Raw genomic sequence first — 16,823 nt, forward strand, 5'->3', positions numbered from 1 at the left:
TTTTAAATGGATAATTAATTTGTTAGATAGTGTTTTACCTAAATTAACGAATACTCTATTAACCCGTTAAGTTAATATATTTAATAACTAAATAATCAAAAAGTTATTTTTTCAAAATTTCTTTTTCCAATTTTTTGAAAACTTTATTTTCAAAAATATATATTTTTTTAAATCCATCTTTTTATTTTTAAGAATTTAAGAATTTTTATTCCAAATAATTTGATATTATAATCCTCGAACATTGGTTAAATGACAACCTTGAGGATTATAGAATCACAAGTAATCTCAACAAAAATCAATTCTTCTTATTAATCAAACCTCAATGCTTTAGAAAAGTAACTCAAAAACTAAAGCCTCAAATCACAACTCTCAAAAACTCATAGCTAATGTCAAACACACAATATTGCTTTTATAGATAACTCAAATTCCTATTCCTAATAGTAAAACACAATATGATCCTTATCTCTAAAGTTCATAATCCAAATAGGAATAGGTTTACTTGTTCCTCGAACTTTCTTCAAGCTTACTCCAACAATCTCCCCCTTAAGCTTAAGCCCTTCTTCACTCACATCTTCAACTCCAATCATAGCTCTCATCTCCTTGAGCTTTATCCTACCAAGCGATTTTGATAGAATGTCAGCTCGTTGTTCATTCCCGGGCACATGCTCCACCTCTACTTGTTCATGTTCAACACACTTGTTCATGTTCAACACACTCTCTGATGAAGTGAAACCTTCTATGAATATGCTTGCTACGTCCATGAAACACCGGATTCTTTGTAAGTGCAATGGCTGACTTATTATCAACTCTAATGGTCACACGTTTGCAGTCCTCTCCGACCGTCTCACTTAAGAGATCTTGAAGCCATACTGCCTGTTTGGCTGCCTCAGTTGCTGCCATAAACTCAGCCTCACAAGATGATAACGCCACGATTTCTTGCTTAGTTGAGCACCAAGTTATAGGACTCTTGCCAAGGTAAAATATATGCCCAGTGGTGCTCTTTCCATCATCCAAATCAACATTATAAGAACTATCACTATAACCCAACAACCTTAGATCTTTGCTATGCGTGAACCTAAGGCCTAGTGAGCATGTTCCCCGCAAATACCTCAAGACTTGCTTTAAAGCTGCACCATGCGATTCTTTTGGAGACTGCATATATCTACTAAGCACCCCGACACTAAAGGATAGACCAGGACGGGTGTGAAGTAAATACCTGAGGCATCCAATGGCTCGACAATACTCCCTCTCATCCACATTCTTCTCCTCGATCGCTTTAGAGAACTTTGCGCTCATCTCCATCGGGCAATGTGTCATATTACACGAACTCAAACCAGTTTCTTCTAGTATTCAACGCGCATATCGGTCTTGCTTCAATATAATGCTGCCTTCATATTGACAAACTTATATCCCCAAGTAGTATGTGAGAGGTCCAAGATCACTCATCTCGAATTTGGTGGCCATCTCTAACTTGAACTCTTGTATCAAACGAAGTGATGATCCTGTAACTAGTAAGTCATCCACATAGACCACTACAACAAGAAGCTCTTGTTTCACTACTTTACGGTACAGCGACGGTTCTTTTGAGCATCTTTCAAACTTTAGTACTCGCAGAATCTGATTCAATTTGATGTTCCAGGCCCTAGGAGCTTGACGCAGACCATAAAGAGCTTTTTTAAGTTTGTATACCTTCTGTTCTTCTCCTTGCACAACAAACCCTTCCGGTTGAGTAACATATACTTCCTCTTTAAGATGTCCATGTAGGAATGCTGTCTTAACATCTAGATGATGTATCTCCCACCCATTTGAGGCTGCTAGAGCAATGATCAAACGTATGGTTTCCACACGAGCTACTGAAGCGAAGACTTCATCAAAGTCCACACCATGTCTCTGAACATAACCTTTTGCTACGAGGCGCGCTTTATACTTACTAATGCTCCCATCTGCGTTTCGTTTGATTTTAAAAACCCACTTGAGACCAATATGTTTCACACCATCAGGCACCTCCACTAGATCCCATGTTTTATTTTTTCAATAGACAATAGTTCATCCTTGCAAGCGTCAATCCATACCTTCAAGCTTTTGGCCTCGCTAAAGTCCCAAGGTTCTTCGTTTATAATCAACAATAACCGTTCTCCTTCTATCTCAGAAAATAGAACATAATCATCAAGGTATGATGGTCTTGTACTTACACGTGATGATCTCCTTGGTTGGGAGCTCTCTTCTTCATCGTCTGTTAGCTCTTCGTCATCAACATCGACCAAGCCCTCGTCTCCATCATCTTCATAAGCTCCCACAGGAGTTCCAAGCTCATCAGAACCATCACTCAAACTCTTTAGATCAAACGTAAACGATCCCGGATCACACTGCTATGTTTCCTCTGTTTGTCTCCAGTTCCATTCCTTCTCCTCATCGAACAAGATATTACGACTTACTACGATACGCTTGCTCAATGGATCAACCAAGCGATAAGCTTTTGATCCAGGTTTCGTGCCTAAATGAACAAGTACTCGTGTTCTGTCATCTAACTTCCTTTGTGCATAGCACACACAACCAAATACCTTTAGATGACTAAGATTAGGTTTTCTTTTCTTTAAAGCCTCATACGGTGTCTTACCATCAAGTGATCTTGTTGCAACCCTATTTATTAAGTAGGTAGAATGCCTTATTGCTTCCCCCCAAAGTGAGTTCGGTACGTTCATATGCTTCAAGATGCTTCTTGTCATCTCCAATAGTGTTCTATTGCGTCGCTCCACAACTCCATTCTGTTGAGGTGAGTAGGGAGCTGTCAAGTATCGCTTAATGCCATGCTTATCACAATAAGTTTGAAACTCATAAGAGGTGACCTCGCCTCCCCTATATTTCCTTAAGGTTTTAATCTCAAATTGTGTTTCTTGATCAGCAAGTACTCTGAATCTTTTGAACTTCTCAAAGGCTTCACTCTTTTCACTTAATAGTATCGTCCACATGTAACGGATGTGATCATCAATAAGAACGAACACATACCTCTTGTGTGCTGGTGTTGTTGGTGTGATAGGCCCACAAAGATCACCATGGATGAGTTCAAGCATATCACTTGCTCGATAGGATGTTGCTTGTGGAAAGGATCGTCTGGTTTGCTTTCCAAGTAGACAGGAGACGCAAGTTTCTTTACTGATTTCGATATTAGGGATTCCAACAACAAAGTCTTTATTGATCATCATCTTCATTGTCTCCCTGTTAAGGTGGCCTAAGCGTGTCTGCCACTTTGATGACTCTGTTGTTGATGTTATCTGTAGACACCTCACATGATCAACTTCAAGATTGACCTTGTATAGACGATTCTTTGACCTTGTCGTCTGTACCATCAATTGCCCCATACGATCAAAGAGAGTTAGTGTATTATCCTTCATACGTACCTCACAACCAACCTCAGTAGCTTGACCTAAGCTCACAATATTGCTCTTAAGACCCGGTATATAATAAACGTTCTTTAAGACTTTCTTCTCCCCACCTTTGAATATAAAACGAACCGCGCCTTTTCCTCTAATATCAATTCTTGAGTCATCGCCAAATCGAACCAAACCAGTAATAATTTCATCCAACTCGCAGAAGAACAAGCGATTCCCGCTCATGTGATTACTAGCTCTGTTGTCTAGATACCATACATTCCTTGTGTCTGCTTCAGTCTCAAAGACATTGGGGTTTACTCTCTTCTCATTGAGGTAAAAAACCTCATTCATCATCAACTCATCAGCTTCTTGAGTATCTTCATCCTTCTTTTCTACTGTCTCTTGAAGTTTTAACACTTTATCCGGACAATCAGAAGCATAGTGGCCCTGTTTCTCACACTGGAAGCATGTAATATGCGAGAGATCTCGACCTCGTCCTTGTTTGTATGCTTCCTTTTGGCTCTGAAACGATCCAGAGCGGCCACGGCCTCTTCCTCTCCAGTTAGGGCGACCACCTCGTCCTCTTCCTCTGCCATAGCTCCCGCCATAACCTTCCTGATTAGAGTCTGTATTAGCATACATCAACTTTTCTTGGTCATCACGCGAGTCTTCTTCTTCTTCAGCGACTCTTTCCTCATAAGCTTTTAACCTACCGACAATATCCTCAAAACTTATTGTATTAAGATCCAAGACCTGCTCAAGAGAGGCAACCATGTGAATATATTTCCTTCTAGGCAAGCTCTTAAGAAATTTCTTCACAAGTTTCGGTTCCTCTATCATCTCTCCCAACGAAGCTGATTTTGATGATATCTCGGATAGTTTTCCAACAAATATATCAATTGTATCTCCATCTTTCATCTTAAGTCGATCAAAATCCGCCATCAAGTTTTGTAACTTAGCTTCACGTACTCTCTCAGCTCCAACATGCTGTGCTTTGATCGCATCCCACACTGCTTTTGATGTATCCAACTCTCCGAATTGCAAAGTTAACGCCTCCGATATAGATTGAAACAACAATGCAATAGCCAAGTTTTTCTTATCTTCAGATTTGTTTCTTGGTTCGATAGTTTCCTACACCATGTTGACTTTCAATGCTATCTTCATCCTTATAGCCCACACGGTGTAATTTGAAGAAGAAAGCATCGGAAGTTTGATGGAGGAGGATCCATTGTCTTTGCTTTTGGTGCCGATCTCAGGGTCTTCTTTCACGTCGCTCATGTTTCTTTGTTAAGATTGATGTGTGGCTCTGATACCAAATATAGAATCACAAGCAATCTCAACAAAAACCAATTCTTCTTATTAATCAAACCTCAATGCTTTAGAAAAGTATCTCAAAAACTAAAGCCTCAAGTCACAACTCTCAAAAACTCATAGCTAATGTCAAACACACGACACTGCTTTTATAGATAACTCAAATTCTTATTCCTAGTAGTAAAACACAATATGATCCTTATCTCTAGAGTTCATAATCCAAATAGGAATAGGTTTACTTGTTCCTCAAGCTTACTCCAACAATGATCATGTTTATGTGTCAATCTGAGTGAGCTTCTTAGTCTTTTTTTTTTATTGGACCGACTTTACTAGGATATTAAAAAAGTAACATTAAATGGACCATTTAATATTTTACTATATATCATCAACTTTGAATATGGAAATAAATAAATATTAAACTATTTCTTTTGATGTTTGGTCATTTAATATATTAAAAAAGAAAAACGTGATTATTTTATGGACAAGAAGACTGGAAAACGAAGATGAAGTCGGGGGTATTCTTACAAATTTTACATATTTTATATATAATGTTAAAGAATAGTTTGAGCAAAATTTGGTTGCATAACTTATTCTCCCTTTTTTTCTTCGATTTGCGAACAGATAATGATTTCGATTCTCTCCATTGAAGATATGAAAGTGAAAGTTAGGTTTTTAGTTCACCTCATTTGAATTCTTTTTGGGCTTAACATAGATTTTAAGAATCTATAAAATTGGCTGAATAAAATTGAATGTAAAAATTATATTACCTTTTTATAAACGTAAAATCAATTATAATAAAGTAAACAAAAAAATCAAACTAAATTTTTAAACAACTACCACCATAAAATTGCTAAAATAAGAACATTATGAAACATTATTAAATATTTGGTGTCATCTTTATGCTTTATTAAATTTTACATAGAGAAAAAAATGCAAATACATAATTGATTTTAAATTGTAAACATACCAGTATTTTCGATATTTCACCCCACGTAAAGAGCGGATTATCATTTAGTATCTATTAAAAATAAAAAAAAATACACATATAACTTAAAATGAGTCTAAGGAAGTCTATATGGGCCAGTCACTGGTCTAAATGGTTAACACTAATACACTTTAAGACTAATTTATAAAAAAAGTTTCCTTTTTAAATTTCTATATTTTAGAATATATATTTTTTTTAAATAAAAAAACATTTGATTTCACTTTTTATATTAGTTAAATTTTGTAAATTCTACTTTCATATTTTTATTATATTATTTGATATATATGAGATACGTATTATACAGTTTTAATTTTTAAGATAAAATTTTATTAAATATCATAAAATATTATGAAATCTTAAGAAAATCAAATAAAATCTATTATGAATATAAAACAAACAATACAATATATTAATTGTACTTATATACATTATATAAATATAAATTATTAAATTATAATTTTAATGGAAGTATATAATTGCATAGGATCCTCTAAATTATTATATCTTATTATCTTATAGGTTTGTCTTATATTTTGAACTGGTTCAACTTGGACCGACGAAATTTATTAATTTATTGAATTTATTAATTTATCGAGTATTAATTTATAAATTTTCTACTGTAAATTTAAATGGGTTCGGGATTTAAATAGAATGAGATTAAATAGGATGGATTTACCATTGTAAGATCATTAACCACAAACCTAAGAACACACGCGGTGATCATCTCTCACCGTAGTTTCTTACCAAAAGAAATGATTATAATTAAAAATTGAAAGAGAGAAAATAGAAAAAGTCAGCATCTATAGGCAATAGCTTAGGAATAAACTATTGCACATGAAATTTGCCATAAACTATTGCACATGAAATTTGCCACTTGCCCTTTCTTAAATGGTTAAACTAGTTTTAACACAATAAATTTTAATTGCACAAGTAAATTCCTTTTAAATATTAATATAATAATATGTAGAGACCCGATTTAACTTACGTATCATTAATGATGCTCTAAAAACTAATATCTAGAACTAGAGCAAAAGACACCTAAAATTAACCATGTCTGTGTTTTATTCAACTAGGGATCTTCAACCCTTCGCAAGCGCAGGGAGCTTTTGCTTTTTGTTTCGATTTGGTTAGTCAGCATTATCCATCTCCTTTTTTAAATCGATTTTTATCATTTATTTATAAAAATTAGTCTATCAAACATGTTGGTTTTGCGTAAAACGAAAGTGATATAACGAAAGACCCCAAGCTCGAAGACGCATTCATCTGCCATGACCATTGGTTTTGCATATAACAAAGTGAACGTGTGAATGGTAAAATTTGACAGTCTCCTCGTGTCACCGCACCACCTATTTAAATTCTATGTTCATGCATTTCTTGATTCTCTGAGAGGTTTGGGATGAAGCGTCTTCATAGTGAAAAGAAATTTGGTATCTTCTTCTAAAGGTTTCATATCCAACGCTCTCCCACTTTTTAAACATTTCTCTTCTTGTGATCATTGATGGTGTTTGAGTGTTTTGTTCACCATTTTCATTCTTCTTCTAAGTTTTATACTCCTTTTGCTCTCCTTTCTCTGCATGACTTAATACACCCGTTAAATATTGAAATAAAAATATTTCAAACATTTGTTTATACGAAAAATAAAATAAAATATTTTTCATTTAAAATTTTGCTTCCGTTGTTCTGAATTTAGTACATAATTGCTAGGATGCTGAAGTAAGGGAATGACAACGTCATAGGCAAGACCATAAACTGAATCTTTTGCCAGCTTACAATCATGCACAATAAGTGAATTTTAGAAAACATGTTACCTACTATCAATAAGAAAGTTGACAATCAGTTCATGCTGTAAATATCACTGCGAAATCCGAATCTATATTATAATATGAGACTTTCGTTGACCCATGAAAGGAAAGAGCTAAGCTACGCCTCCAACAACAGTTGTTCCACCCGTTTCAGCTACTCTGCCACCAGCATCTCTGACTACACCTCCACCAGCAGTTACACCAACCGTCTCACCACCACCAGCTCCAAAGGTTGCACCAGTTATCAGCCCAGTAGCTCCGCCTCCACAACCACCACAAAGCCCGCGTGTGCCAGCTTCAACCGTCTCACCACCGCTTGCACCAGCCTCTCCCCAACCGGCATCACCACCACCAGCAACTTCTCCACCACCAGCTTCACCGCCTCTAGCGCTTACACCAATAACTCTACCACCAGCACCAGCTCCTGCCAAGCACAAGAAAAAGCACAAACACAAGAGGCATCACCATGCCCCAGCTCCAGCACCAACTCCTCCAAGCCCTTCATCTCCTCCAGTTCTAACAGATTCCCAGGACATGTCTCCAGCACCATCACCATTTCAGAACGCGGTAACACTCTCTTACTAAACTACAATCTTTAAAAAGAAACGTACTCTCACCAAACTGAATTATATAACAATCTTTAATTTCTGGTTTTACAGAACGGAGGAAATGCCTTGACCGAGCTAGAAGGAAGAGTAGCAATGTGGCTCAGCACCGTACTGGGAACTCTCCTCCTGATGGCTATCACAGCCTAAAGTCTCTAGCTTTCTTCTCACTAGATCACCTATGTATCAACTCCAAAAGCTACATTTTTCCCCATTGTATACCAAACACATTTGATTAAAAAATAATACATTTTTTTCTTCTCTATTCTTTGCAGAAAATAAAATCATATCAAATTTGATCAGTACTTGAATCCTTGGAGGTTTCTTTGCGGAAGTCATACTCAACAATGACCAAGATTCTCAACCAGCTTATGGTGCTTAAGACATCCACCACACTGCCAAAACAAATTAAAAAAAATTCTTTTAAAGACTATCATATAACATGTCTCTTCAGGAAAATTAAGCAAACCAAAGACTTGTGTACCTGGACAAAGACAAGGCCACGTTCATAAGCCAAACGGTTGATAAGCCGTTTAGTTCTTCTCTCTCCGCATGAGTTGCAACTGAACTCCACTTGCAAACTTCTTCTTCTTGGTAGTTTAATATCTACAGAAGCAACCTGTCCTGCATGAAATTAACCAAAAAAAATCATCAGCGAAAGAAAGAGAGAAAGACACAAAACACCAACATCAAAGAGCAAACTACTCATTGAGTTAACCTCTGAGGATTCCTTTGATTCTTCTTCTTCTGGATCAGTGAGAGACCCTAAAACAGAAAACAACTGATTCCTTTGCTCGCGTGGTCCCTCTTCTATCACATGAAAAGTTCTTGGCCTGGAGAAACAGCAAAAGTATGAGACTTTTGTTGACCCATGAAAGGAAAGAGCTAAGCTTTGAGACCTGTGTTGAAGAGCCGATGTAGGAAAGAGCTAAGCTCTGATTATCATCTTCTACGTGAGACAATAAAAAGATGATAATCAGAAACAATTAAATATAAAAAGAGCCAAATTAACAGATTCAAAAAAGAGTCTCTTCTGTTCGAGGAATGGGAAATAAAAGGCTTGAGAAAGCCATGGAGATGTGGTTTTCTTGCGACAACCATGGAGTTTCAGCATTAAAATTTCTCAAAAAAAAATTTCCTATACACGCTTCATTTTTTCTTTATTTTCACGACGAGACTTTGATAGTACTCAAAACAGAGTCACATATCTTGTAAATCAGGTTTCATCTTGAATTAATTTAACATTTATTCAAAAAGATAAAAGAGATAGCCAAATAATTGTTTAGATAATCGCTCAAGTATTTACCATGGAAGATTTAAGGAGATGATTTAGCCAGTGAAGGATCTTAATCTGAAAAAGGAGATGAAGAACTAACCAAACTTCTCAACATCAAAGACATTTCAAAAAAAAATCAAACAATAGTGAAAATCAACTCAGTCTTTTGATTAACAAACATCATTCAGAAAAATAAATCTCAATTGACAAATCTAGAGTGAATCCGTCAAAATCCAGAGATCAAGTAACTAAATTCAAGCACTCATGTGTATATCAGCACGTAACAGAAGCATGAACTCATTAAATCGACAAAGAGGAAACATATCTCATGATTACCTCTGGAAGAACCTTGCTCATCCATCACTTGTTGACACTACTTTGCAGGGAAGATACTCGATCGACTTCTATTTTTTCGAGACAATAAATTATTGGAGTTCGTAAGAAAACTGAACTCTAGTGGAAGAGGAAGCGCCCTCAAACGAAGGATCTCGAAGGAAACGGCAACCCTAATCAGCCAAAGGTGATGCATAGGAGGACGGTAGCGGGTCGGATCAAACCCATAACGCGACAATCTGATAACTTGACATTTAAAAAAAATAATAGAGGTGGGTCCCACATGCTTGCCTACTTGGATAGCTTAAGGAGTCTCGAAACTGTATCATTATAATATAGATTATAGTGGCTCAAATGTAAGATTCGATTACATATGGGGGTGATTGGTGTTGGCTGTGAGTGCTCTACACAGCTATAATTCTCTCTAGAGCAATAAAATCAAAGCAATCAAGCTTTATTAATAAAAACTAAAACTAGAGCCCAAAATCTTTAAAAGGAAATATAATGGCTCTAGAAATCAATTTTTCTAGAGCTTTAGGTTTAGTGCTTTTAAAACTTTAAAATAAACCTACAGCAATAAAATTTATAGCTAAAGCCACAAAATCTACGGCTTAAATCTTAAAGCAAAAAATCCAAAGTTACAACTTGTACCAATCAACCCAAATATCACTAGATCAGGTCAACCTATACATAAAATTTATAATTTCATATTTTACAATCAGCAAAAAAAATTTGAAAATTGAAAAGAAAAAAACAAATTAAATCACCTACAGAAAAGGTAAAATTAAAACACCCAAGATTTAAAAATATCTATCAATTAAAGATATTATTATAATAATTATTATTATTTATTATATTTTAAACTTTTTTTCTTCTATTGATTAGTCTTCCAAATGACTTTTATTTTATTTTTTTATAAAAAAAAATACTATTTCAATAAGCTTTCAATTAAAATATTTATCTACTAATATTTATTTTTTAAATTGACAATTTGATATTTTAATTTAAGTTTGATTTTGATTTAGAAGAGTGGTCATTGATGATTCTTACCATTAACTTGGTAACTAATTTATCAATTAATTCTTACAGAAACGTAATCAATGATCATTTTCTTACCATAAATTCAGTGATAAATTTTCCAAACTAATAGTAATGAATGACAAATAATGAACAAAAAAATATGTTGTAGAAAATAAAATACGGTTTTCCACTCATCATTCTCATTCATTCTGATGGTATCCCACGGTTTAAGTTAGTTTTTAAAAAGATGGTTGCGCCACTAATCTCATCCAGTAAGTCAACAAGTCTTGGTATGAAATACTTATACTTGATGGTTTTGTTGCACTTGCATTCGGTTCAGTGAGGATGGAAGTGAGAAGAGCAATATAAAAGAAAGGAGACTTCATTACAACAAGCTAAATAGCATCACACCGCTTTTGTTATTAATAGAACTAGAGCTTTTCCCGGGCTACGCCCGGGTTTATTTCCATAAATCCTTAATTTATTTTTAAGGTATTATGTTATTTCTATTTAAATATGTAATATGTAATATGTATATCCGAAACTCTGGCAAATATAAATTACTAAACTGAATTTTAAGTTATTAGAACGCAAAATGTAAATAATAATAAAAATACATATTACATTATTCAAAATATTTTTACAGTAAAATAGGTTAATACTCCAATCATTTAAAATTTTGATTTCCTAACTCATTTGTTCATTTTATTTTTCTGGTTCGTATTGTATAATTAGTGGCTAAGAGTTTACATTCTTACCAATAAAACAAATCTTTCTAGAAGTATAAGTATACATGAAAGTTAAATTTGTTTGAATTTTTATTCCAATTTCAAAAATGTTGGATCTAAAAAATACTTTTCTAATGTGTTTTTGATTTTGTATTAAATTTCTAAAAATATTCTGTATATTTTGTTTTCTTACAAATTTTGTTAGAATAGTGACGAAAACTTCCTGATTTTGTTTGTTGTAAGTTTGCAAAATAGAATTATATTTTCCCTTCAGCACACAATTTGTGTTATCAAGAAAATGAGCAACGCAAAAAATATGGGGGAATGTAGTTTGGTCTTCTTCTTCTTTGTTGTATTCGTCTTACTCTTATCCATTGTGGTGTATAACATTTTTTATATTGCAAATTTTTTTTTTGAAACTGGCATTCATAAATCACTTTTATATTGCAATTTTCCTTTTAAATTTCAATAATATCAATGGTACAATGGAAGTAAATCATCTTGATGGTGTTATTAGCACACTTATTTTTCTCCATTCTTTTGCATTAGTTTTGTAGGATATGTTATATAATTAAAAGAGAAAATTATTTTTTTAGGCCAAAAAATGATAACTATGTCTCATTAGACTAATCTCATATACTTTATGTCCTATTTAGGGGTGGGCGTTCGGGTATCCGTTCGAGTTTGGGTCGGGTATTTCGGATTTTCGGGTATTTCGGATTTTCGGGTATTTCGGTATAGAGGTGTAGAACCTGTTCGGGTATTTCTGTACTTCGGGTCTGGTTCGGATATTTTTAGTTCGGGTTCGGTTATTTCGGATCGGGTTCGGATATTTAGATTTTGAAAAAAAAAATTAAATTTTCATTTCTTAAATTTATTGTATTTAAAAATATAACTTTCACTTAACTAATTTCTTTATTTTTAATAGATTGAATGGTTAATAGATCTCGACATAACATTTTGAAACTAAAAAGACATTAATTTGATTATTGTTTTTAAATTTTTGATATAAGTTTTTGTTAATTCTTGAAATAAAAAGATTAACATGCATTTTAAGTGAGTAGGAAATCATTTTCTCCGTAATTGTATGTATATCATATGAAATTAAAATATGTGTAGTATCAATATAAATATTCTATATAAAATGAGAGATGTAAACTACAAATATAAGGTTAATTATACATATGTTCGGTTATTTTCGGATATCCATTCGGGTTCGGATATTACCCGTTCGGGTTCGGATATCCAATCTCTCCTAATTCATTACCCGTTTGGATATTCTGCTACTTCGGTTTGGATTTCGGTTTGGATTTTTCGGATCGGGTTCGGGTGCCACTTCGGATATCGGGTAAAGTGCCCACCCCTAGTCCTATTAGACTAATTATTTTTAAAATGGAAATAATGCCCTCAAATTCAATTATAAATTCAAAATTACAATTAACAAAACAATTGTAAATATTAAAATATAATAAAAATTAAAGTAGTTAAAATAAAAGAAAAAATTTAAAATCCTCAAATTAAAAAAAAAACTAAACATGCCCTTTATGTCCCACGATTCTAATTTATTTTTTCTGAAAAAATTTATTTTTTCATAGATGAAATCTAAATATTTCCAAATATTTTCTATTCATATTTTTCGGAACTGATTATTCTTATCCGTAGAATGCAGTAAATATGTAGAACTCTGTTTCTACAGTTTCTTAGATTTATAGTAATGCGTAGATTTTGATTTCTATAGGTTTTAGATTTACAGTAAATCTGTAGAACTTGTTTTCTACAAGTTTTTAGATTTATAGTAATGTGTAGATTTTGATTCTACAGGTTTTAGAGCGATAGGTTAAGCGCGGAATGTGTATTCTAAATATTTTTAGGGTACTATTATTTTTGTAGATCACGTATTCAAAACATAGTAGATTCAGTAAAAAAAGTGGATTTCATTTTCTATTTCGTAAAAAGACAATTCTACTTTATGTAGAACATAATTTGAAATTATGATTTAAATATTTTTAGAACTCGAAAAAAATATCACTAAGTTCATATGGGTATTTCATCGGTAGTTACTATTTTTCCAACTTTTTAGTTTGTAAAACTATTTATTTGATTTATTTTGGAAAATAGTAAAGGACATTAGAGGCAAAAGTGGTACAAAATAGAAATTAGCATAATGGGACATAGTTACCATTTTTTTTGCCCTAGAAATTTTTTTTTCCATAGTTAAAATGGGTTTTTAACTTCTATATATTATGAGATTGATGATTGCGAGTAGCATGGTTATTTTTTTGGAGGCCTTTAGTGCTCAATAATTGTCTGAACACAATTTTTATTTGTCTAGTATAGAAGGACGGACGAATATGGTATGTAAATCTATAAAATAATTCAAAATCAAATACCGTGTGAATAGTTGGGATATAATTTCATTTTGTTCATATTCAATTTATATTGTTGTATTAACTTAGTTTAAGCTTCATATTAAGTGTAATTATCTCTTTTTGTTTTTTTTACTATTTACGTAAACATTGCATTGATTTAATTTTTAATGGTAACATATTTGATCCACTTTATTTATAACAACACAAATTGACATGCAGTCAAAACATTTCAACCGTACACATCGATATAAAGTAGAATAGTGGCTCACCAAACATTTCAATTGTTTATATACAAATTAATTCTCATGTGCTGCGTGAGTGAGAGAACCAAGAGCAACACAAAAAACTTTTCTCTGTAACTTATTTCGGAGGCCAACCGTGTTGTACTGTTGTTCATAGTCATAATCTCATATGCATGCGCTTGGTGGAGGAGGTGATCACACAAAATATTTGTATTGCTCTAACCATGCCTTTATCTCAGGATCTAAATTTGTATGACAAACATAGTAGTGTGTATACAGTTACTAAACCATAAAGATTTGAGGAAAAAACATAGTATACCTCCAAAATATTCCTTAAAAATCTCAACATCAATCAGATAATATGATAATACCTATAAGATCTATGGTGGTTCCATCTTCCAGAGTGACATGAGCAACAAAATCTCCCTACAGAGCCGCCACATGAAGAGGTGTTATTCCTCCATCTGATGCTCTGTTTATCACCTCGTAAAGAGCACTGCATACATTTGAAAGATATCTTCAGCTAATAATGTCAACTGAAGCCATAAGCTTTAACTATTTCAAAACACTATTAAACATTCTATCAAATCCAGCAACTGAGGATTAGTTACTCTTCAACAGGCTCCAGAAATTGGGGACACTTATTATATACTCGGAAAGCAGTATCCTGCTACACCGAGGATGACCATTTTGAGCCGCAAGATACAGAGCAGTACTACTATTTAAGCTAATATGGTATGTGATTATATCAACCCCAATAATCAAACAAAATCACTATGTCAATATGTGAGAATAAAAGTTTATCAAGTGCTTACATTAGCACCAAAATGAATGAGAATCAACCGACCTCCCAATGACCATGTTGGCAAGCTTGCATCAAAGCCATCTGTTTCCAGAACCCCTTGTATTCATATTACTTTGATGATCAATAAGAAAATGTCAAGTACCAAGAGAGCTATTGCCTTTCTGCGGTAGTTCCAGAGATTGATGATATCAACTCCTGATTCCACCAACAGATATAACTATTTATGAATATAAACAACAAAAGCTTTATTAAGATCATCATAATCAATTCAGCATTACCATAAAGGTCAGAACTTGTTGGAATCTCTGAGATCTTACAAACTGGTTTACCTCGTGTCGGCCTTGGCTGGTGGCATAATAGAGAGGAGAGTTAGGGACAACGAACGTGGAGTAGGGAGCAGCTTCCAGAAATTAAAAACGAAAAAAAAAATTCTATTCTCGTGCTCTTAAAGGAAAAACAGTAATTCCATATCATCTGATTGGGAAATATTATGTTGCTTGAGATGTTAATTACAGTTGCAGCACTGTGATATAAACAAATTGGGAAACACTGAATAAGATGAGCCAGATTTCAATCAAATAGAAGCCTTCTTAAACTAAATTTTACCTAGTGTTCTTCTGTCGGATGAGAAAAGGCCACAAAGTCGGGACTGACATGGAAACCTGACTTTCAAAGCGGATCGGTAGATTCGGTAGCTCTCTTTCCTTACTCCTCGGCCCATGATCTGAGAAAATAAGATAAAAGGTTTCAGACGTTCGGAAAGTCCGGTATGGACAGGTTGAAACTCATTAGTTAGAGATCCTAATGCAAATAGTTTCTTTGACATAAAACATAAAATAGTTGGGACTGCAGAAGTAGTACCTAGCCATGGACAGACATTTATGCTCCCCTCCAGTTCATACTCCAACTCCGAAATGATTTGAGCGGTATTAGGGAGTGGCGACATTGGCGTGTATATATATGGTGGAGAGGGGAAGTCGAATAGTAATTCGTGGAGTTGCTGTCTTTGATTTGATGAATCATGAATGCTATAATAGATGTATTCAGTGGGAAGAGGAGAAGTTGGATAGCGATTTAAATCTGAAAAAGAAGCTGAAAAGCGACGAAAATGTAGGAAGTGGAAAAGCCAGAAGCTGTAAGCACTACGGCGACAAAAACTGAAGAAAGAAAGATGCTTATGTTAGATGGGCCAGCTGGCTCTTTTCTATTGGTTTGAATTATTAATCCTATGTTGCATAGCTAGAATTCGAGTATATCCAACTTTTAGTATTGTTAGATTGCACTGTAGTTGTTATGCATGTTACCATTTGGACCCTAAAAACTAATGATCAAATTCATTTCAATTGGTTCAAATTAATACATATATACTAGGTAATAACCCATACCTATCACGGAATGAGATATTTTATAAAATATTTACTAAATCAATAATTTTTTTTTAGATAAATTTTAAATAATAACAAAATATGTAAATATATATATATATATATATATATATATATGTTAATGATTTGATCAGTTCAAATATGATACATATTTCTAAAATTATTTAAGAATTTTTTATATGGTGTATACTTTAATCTAAAAATACTAAAATATTTATTTAACCTGGCTATCTATTATATGAAACATCTTTTCGTATAGCTTTATGATCATTAGTATCTTTTTATAATAAAAGTTTTGAACCATTGATCAAAGCATTATCACTTATCACTGTGAGACTTTTAACAATTTTATTAATTTATTGTCATTTTAAAATTTTAAATATAATATATACAAAAATATATAAATTTTTATCAAATGGTTAACATGATTTTGTAATTGGTTTTTATAATATGAAATTAAAGGAATATGATAGATGATACGTAATTTTTATCAAAAATTTATTATGAAATATCATTAATTGTTAGATATATTTTAAACCATATTAGGTAAATCCGTAGATTTTATTTTATGGAAATAATTATGAATATTTT

General features: G+C 33.3%; 2 protein-coding genes across 2 annotated transcripts; one reads left to right on the forward strand and one right to left on the reverse strand.

Annotated features, from left to right (window-relative positions):
* Positions 1-434: 434 nt before the first annotated feature.
* LOC125586185 (secreted RxLR effector protein 161-like) lies at positions 435-1,302 on the reverse strand. The gene is made up of 2 exons (XM_048756014.1): positions 756-1,302; positions 435-673 (listed from the first exon to the last, which is right to left on the reverse strand). The coding sequence occupies exons 1-2, from the start codon at positions 1,300-1,302 to the stop codon at positions 435-437; spliced, it is 786 nt and encodes a 261-aa protein (XP_048611971.1).
* Positions 1,303-7,063: 5,761 nt separating this feature from the next.
* On the forward strand, positions 7,064-8,399 carry LOC106432382 (lysine-rich arabinogalactan protein 19-like). The gene is made up of 3 exons (XM_048756015.1): positions 7,064-7,094; positions 7,588-8,036; positions 8,129-8,399. The coding sequence occupies exons 1-3, from the start codon at positions 7,064-7,066 to the stop codon at positions 8,222-8,224; spliced, it is 576 nt and encodes a 191-aa protein (XP_048611972.1). The 3' UTR covers positions 8,225-8,399.
* Positions 8,400-16,823: the final 8,424 nt, after the last annotated feature.

The sequence above is a fragment of the Brassica napus genome, chromosome C4 (assembly GCF_020379485.1).
Source record: "Brassica napus cultivar Da-Ae chromosome C4, Da-Ae, whole genome shotgun sequence".
Classification (NCBI taxonomy): domain Eukaryota; kingdom Viridiplantae; phylum Streptophyta; class Magnoliopsida; order Brassicales; family Brassicaceae; genus Brassica; species Brassica napus.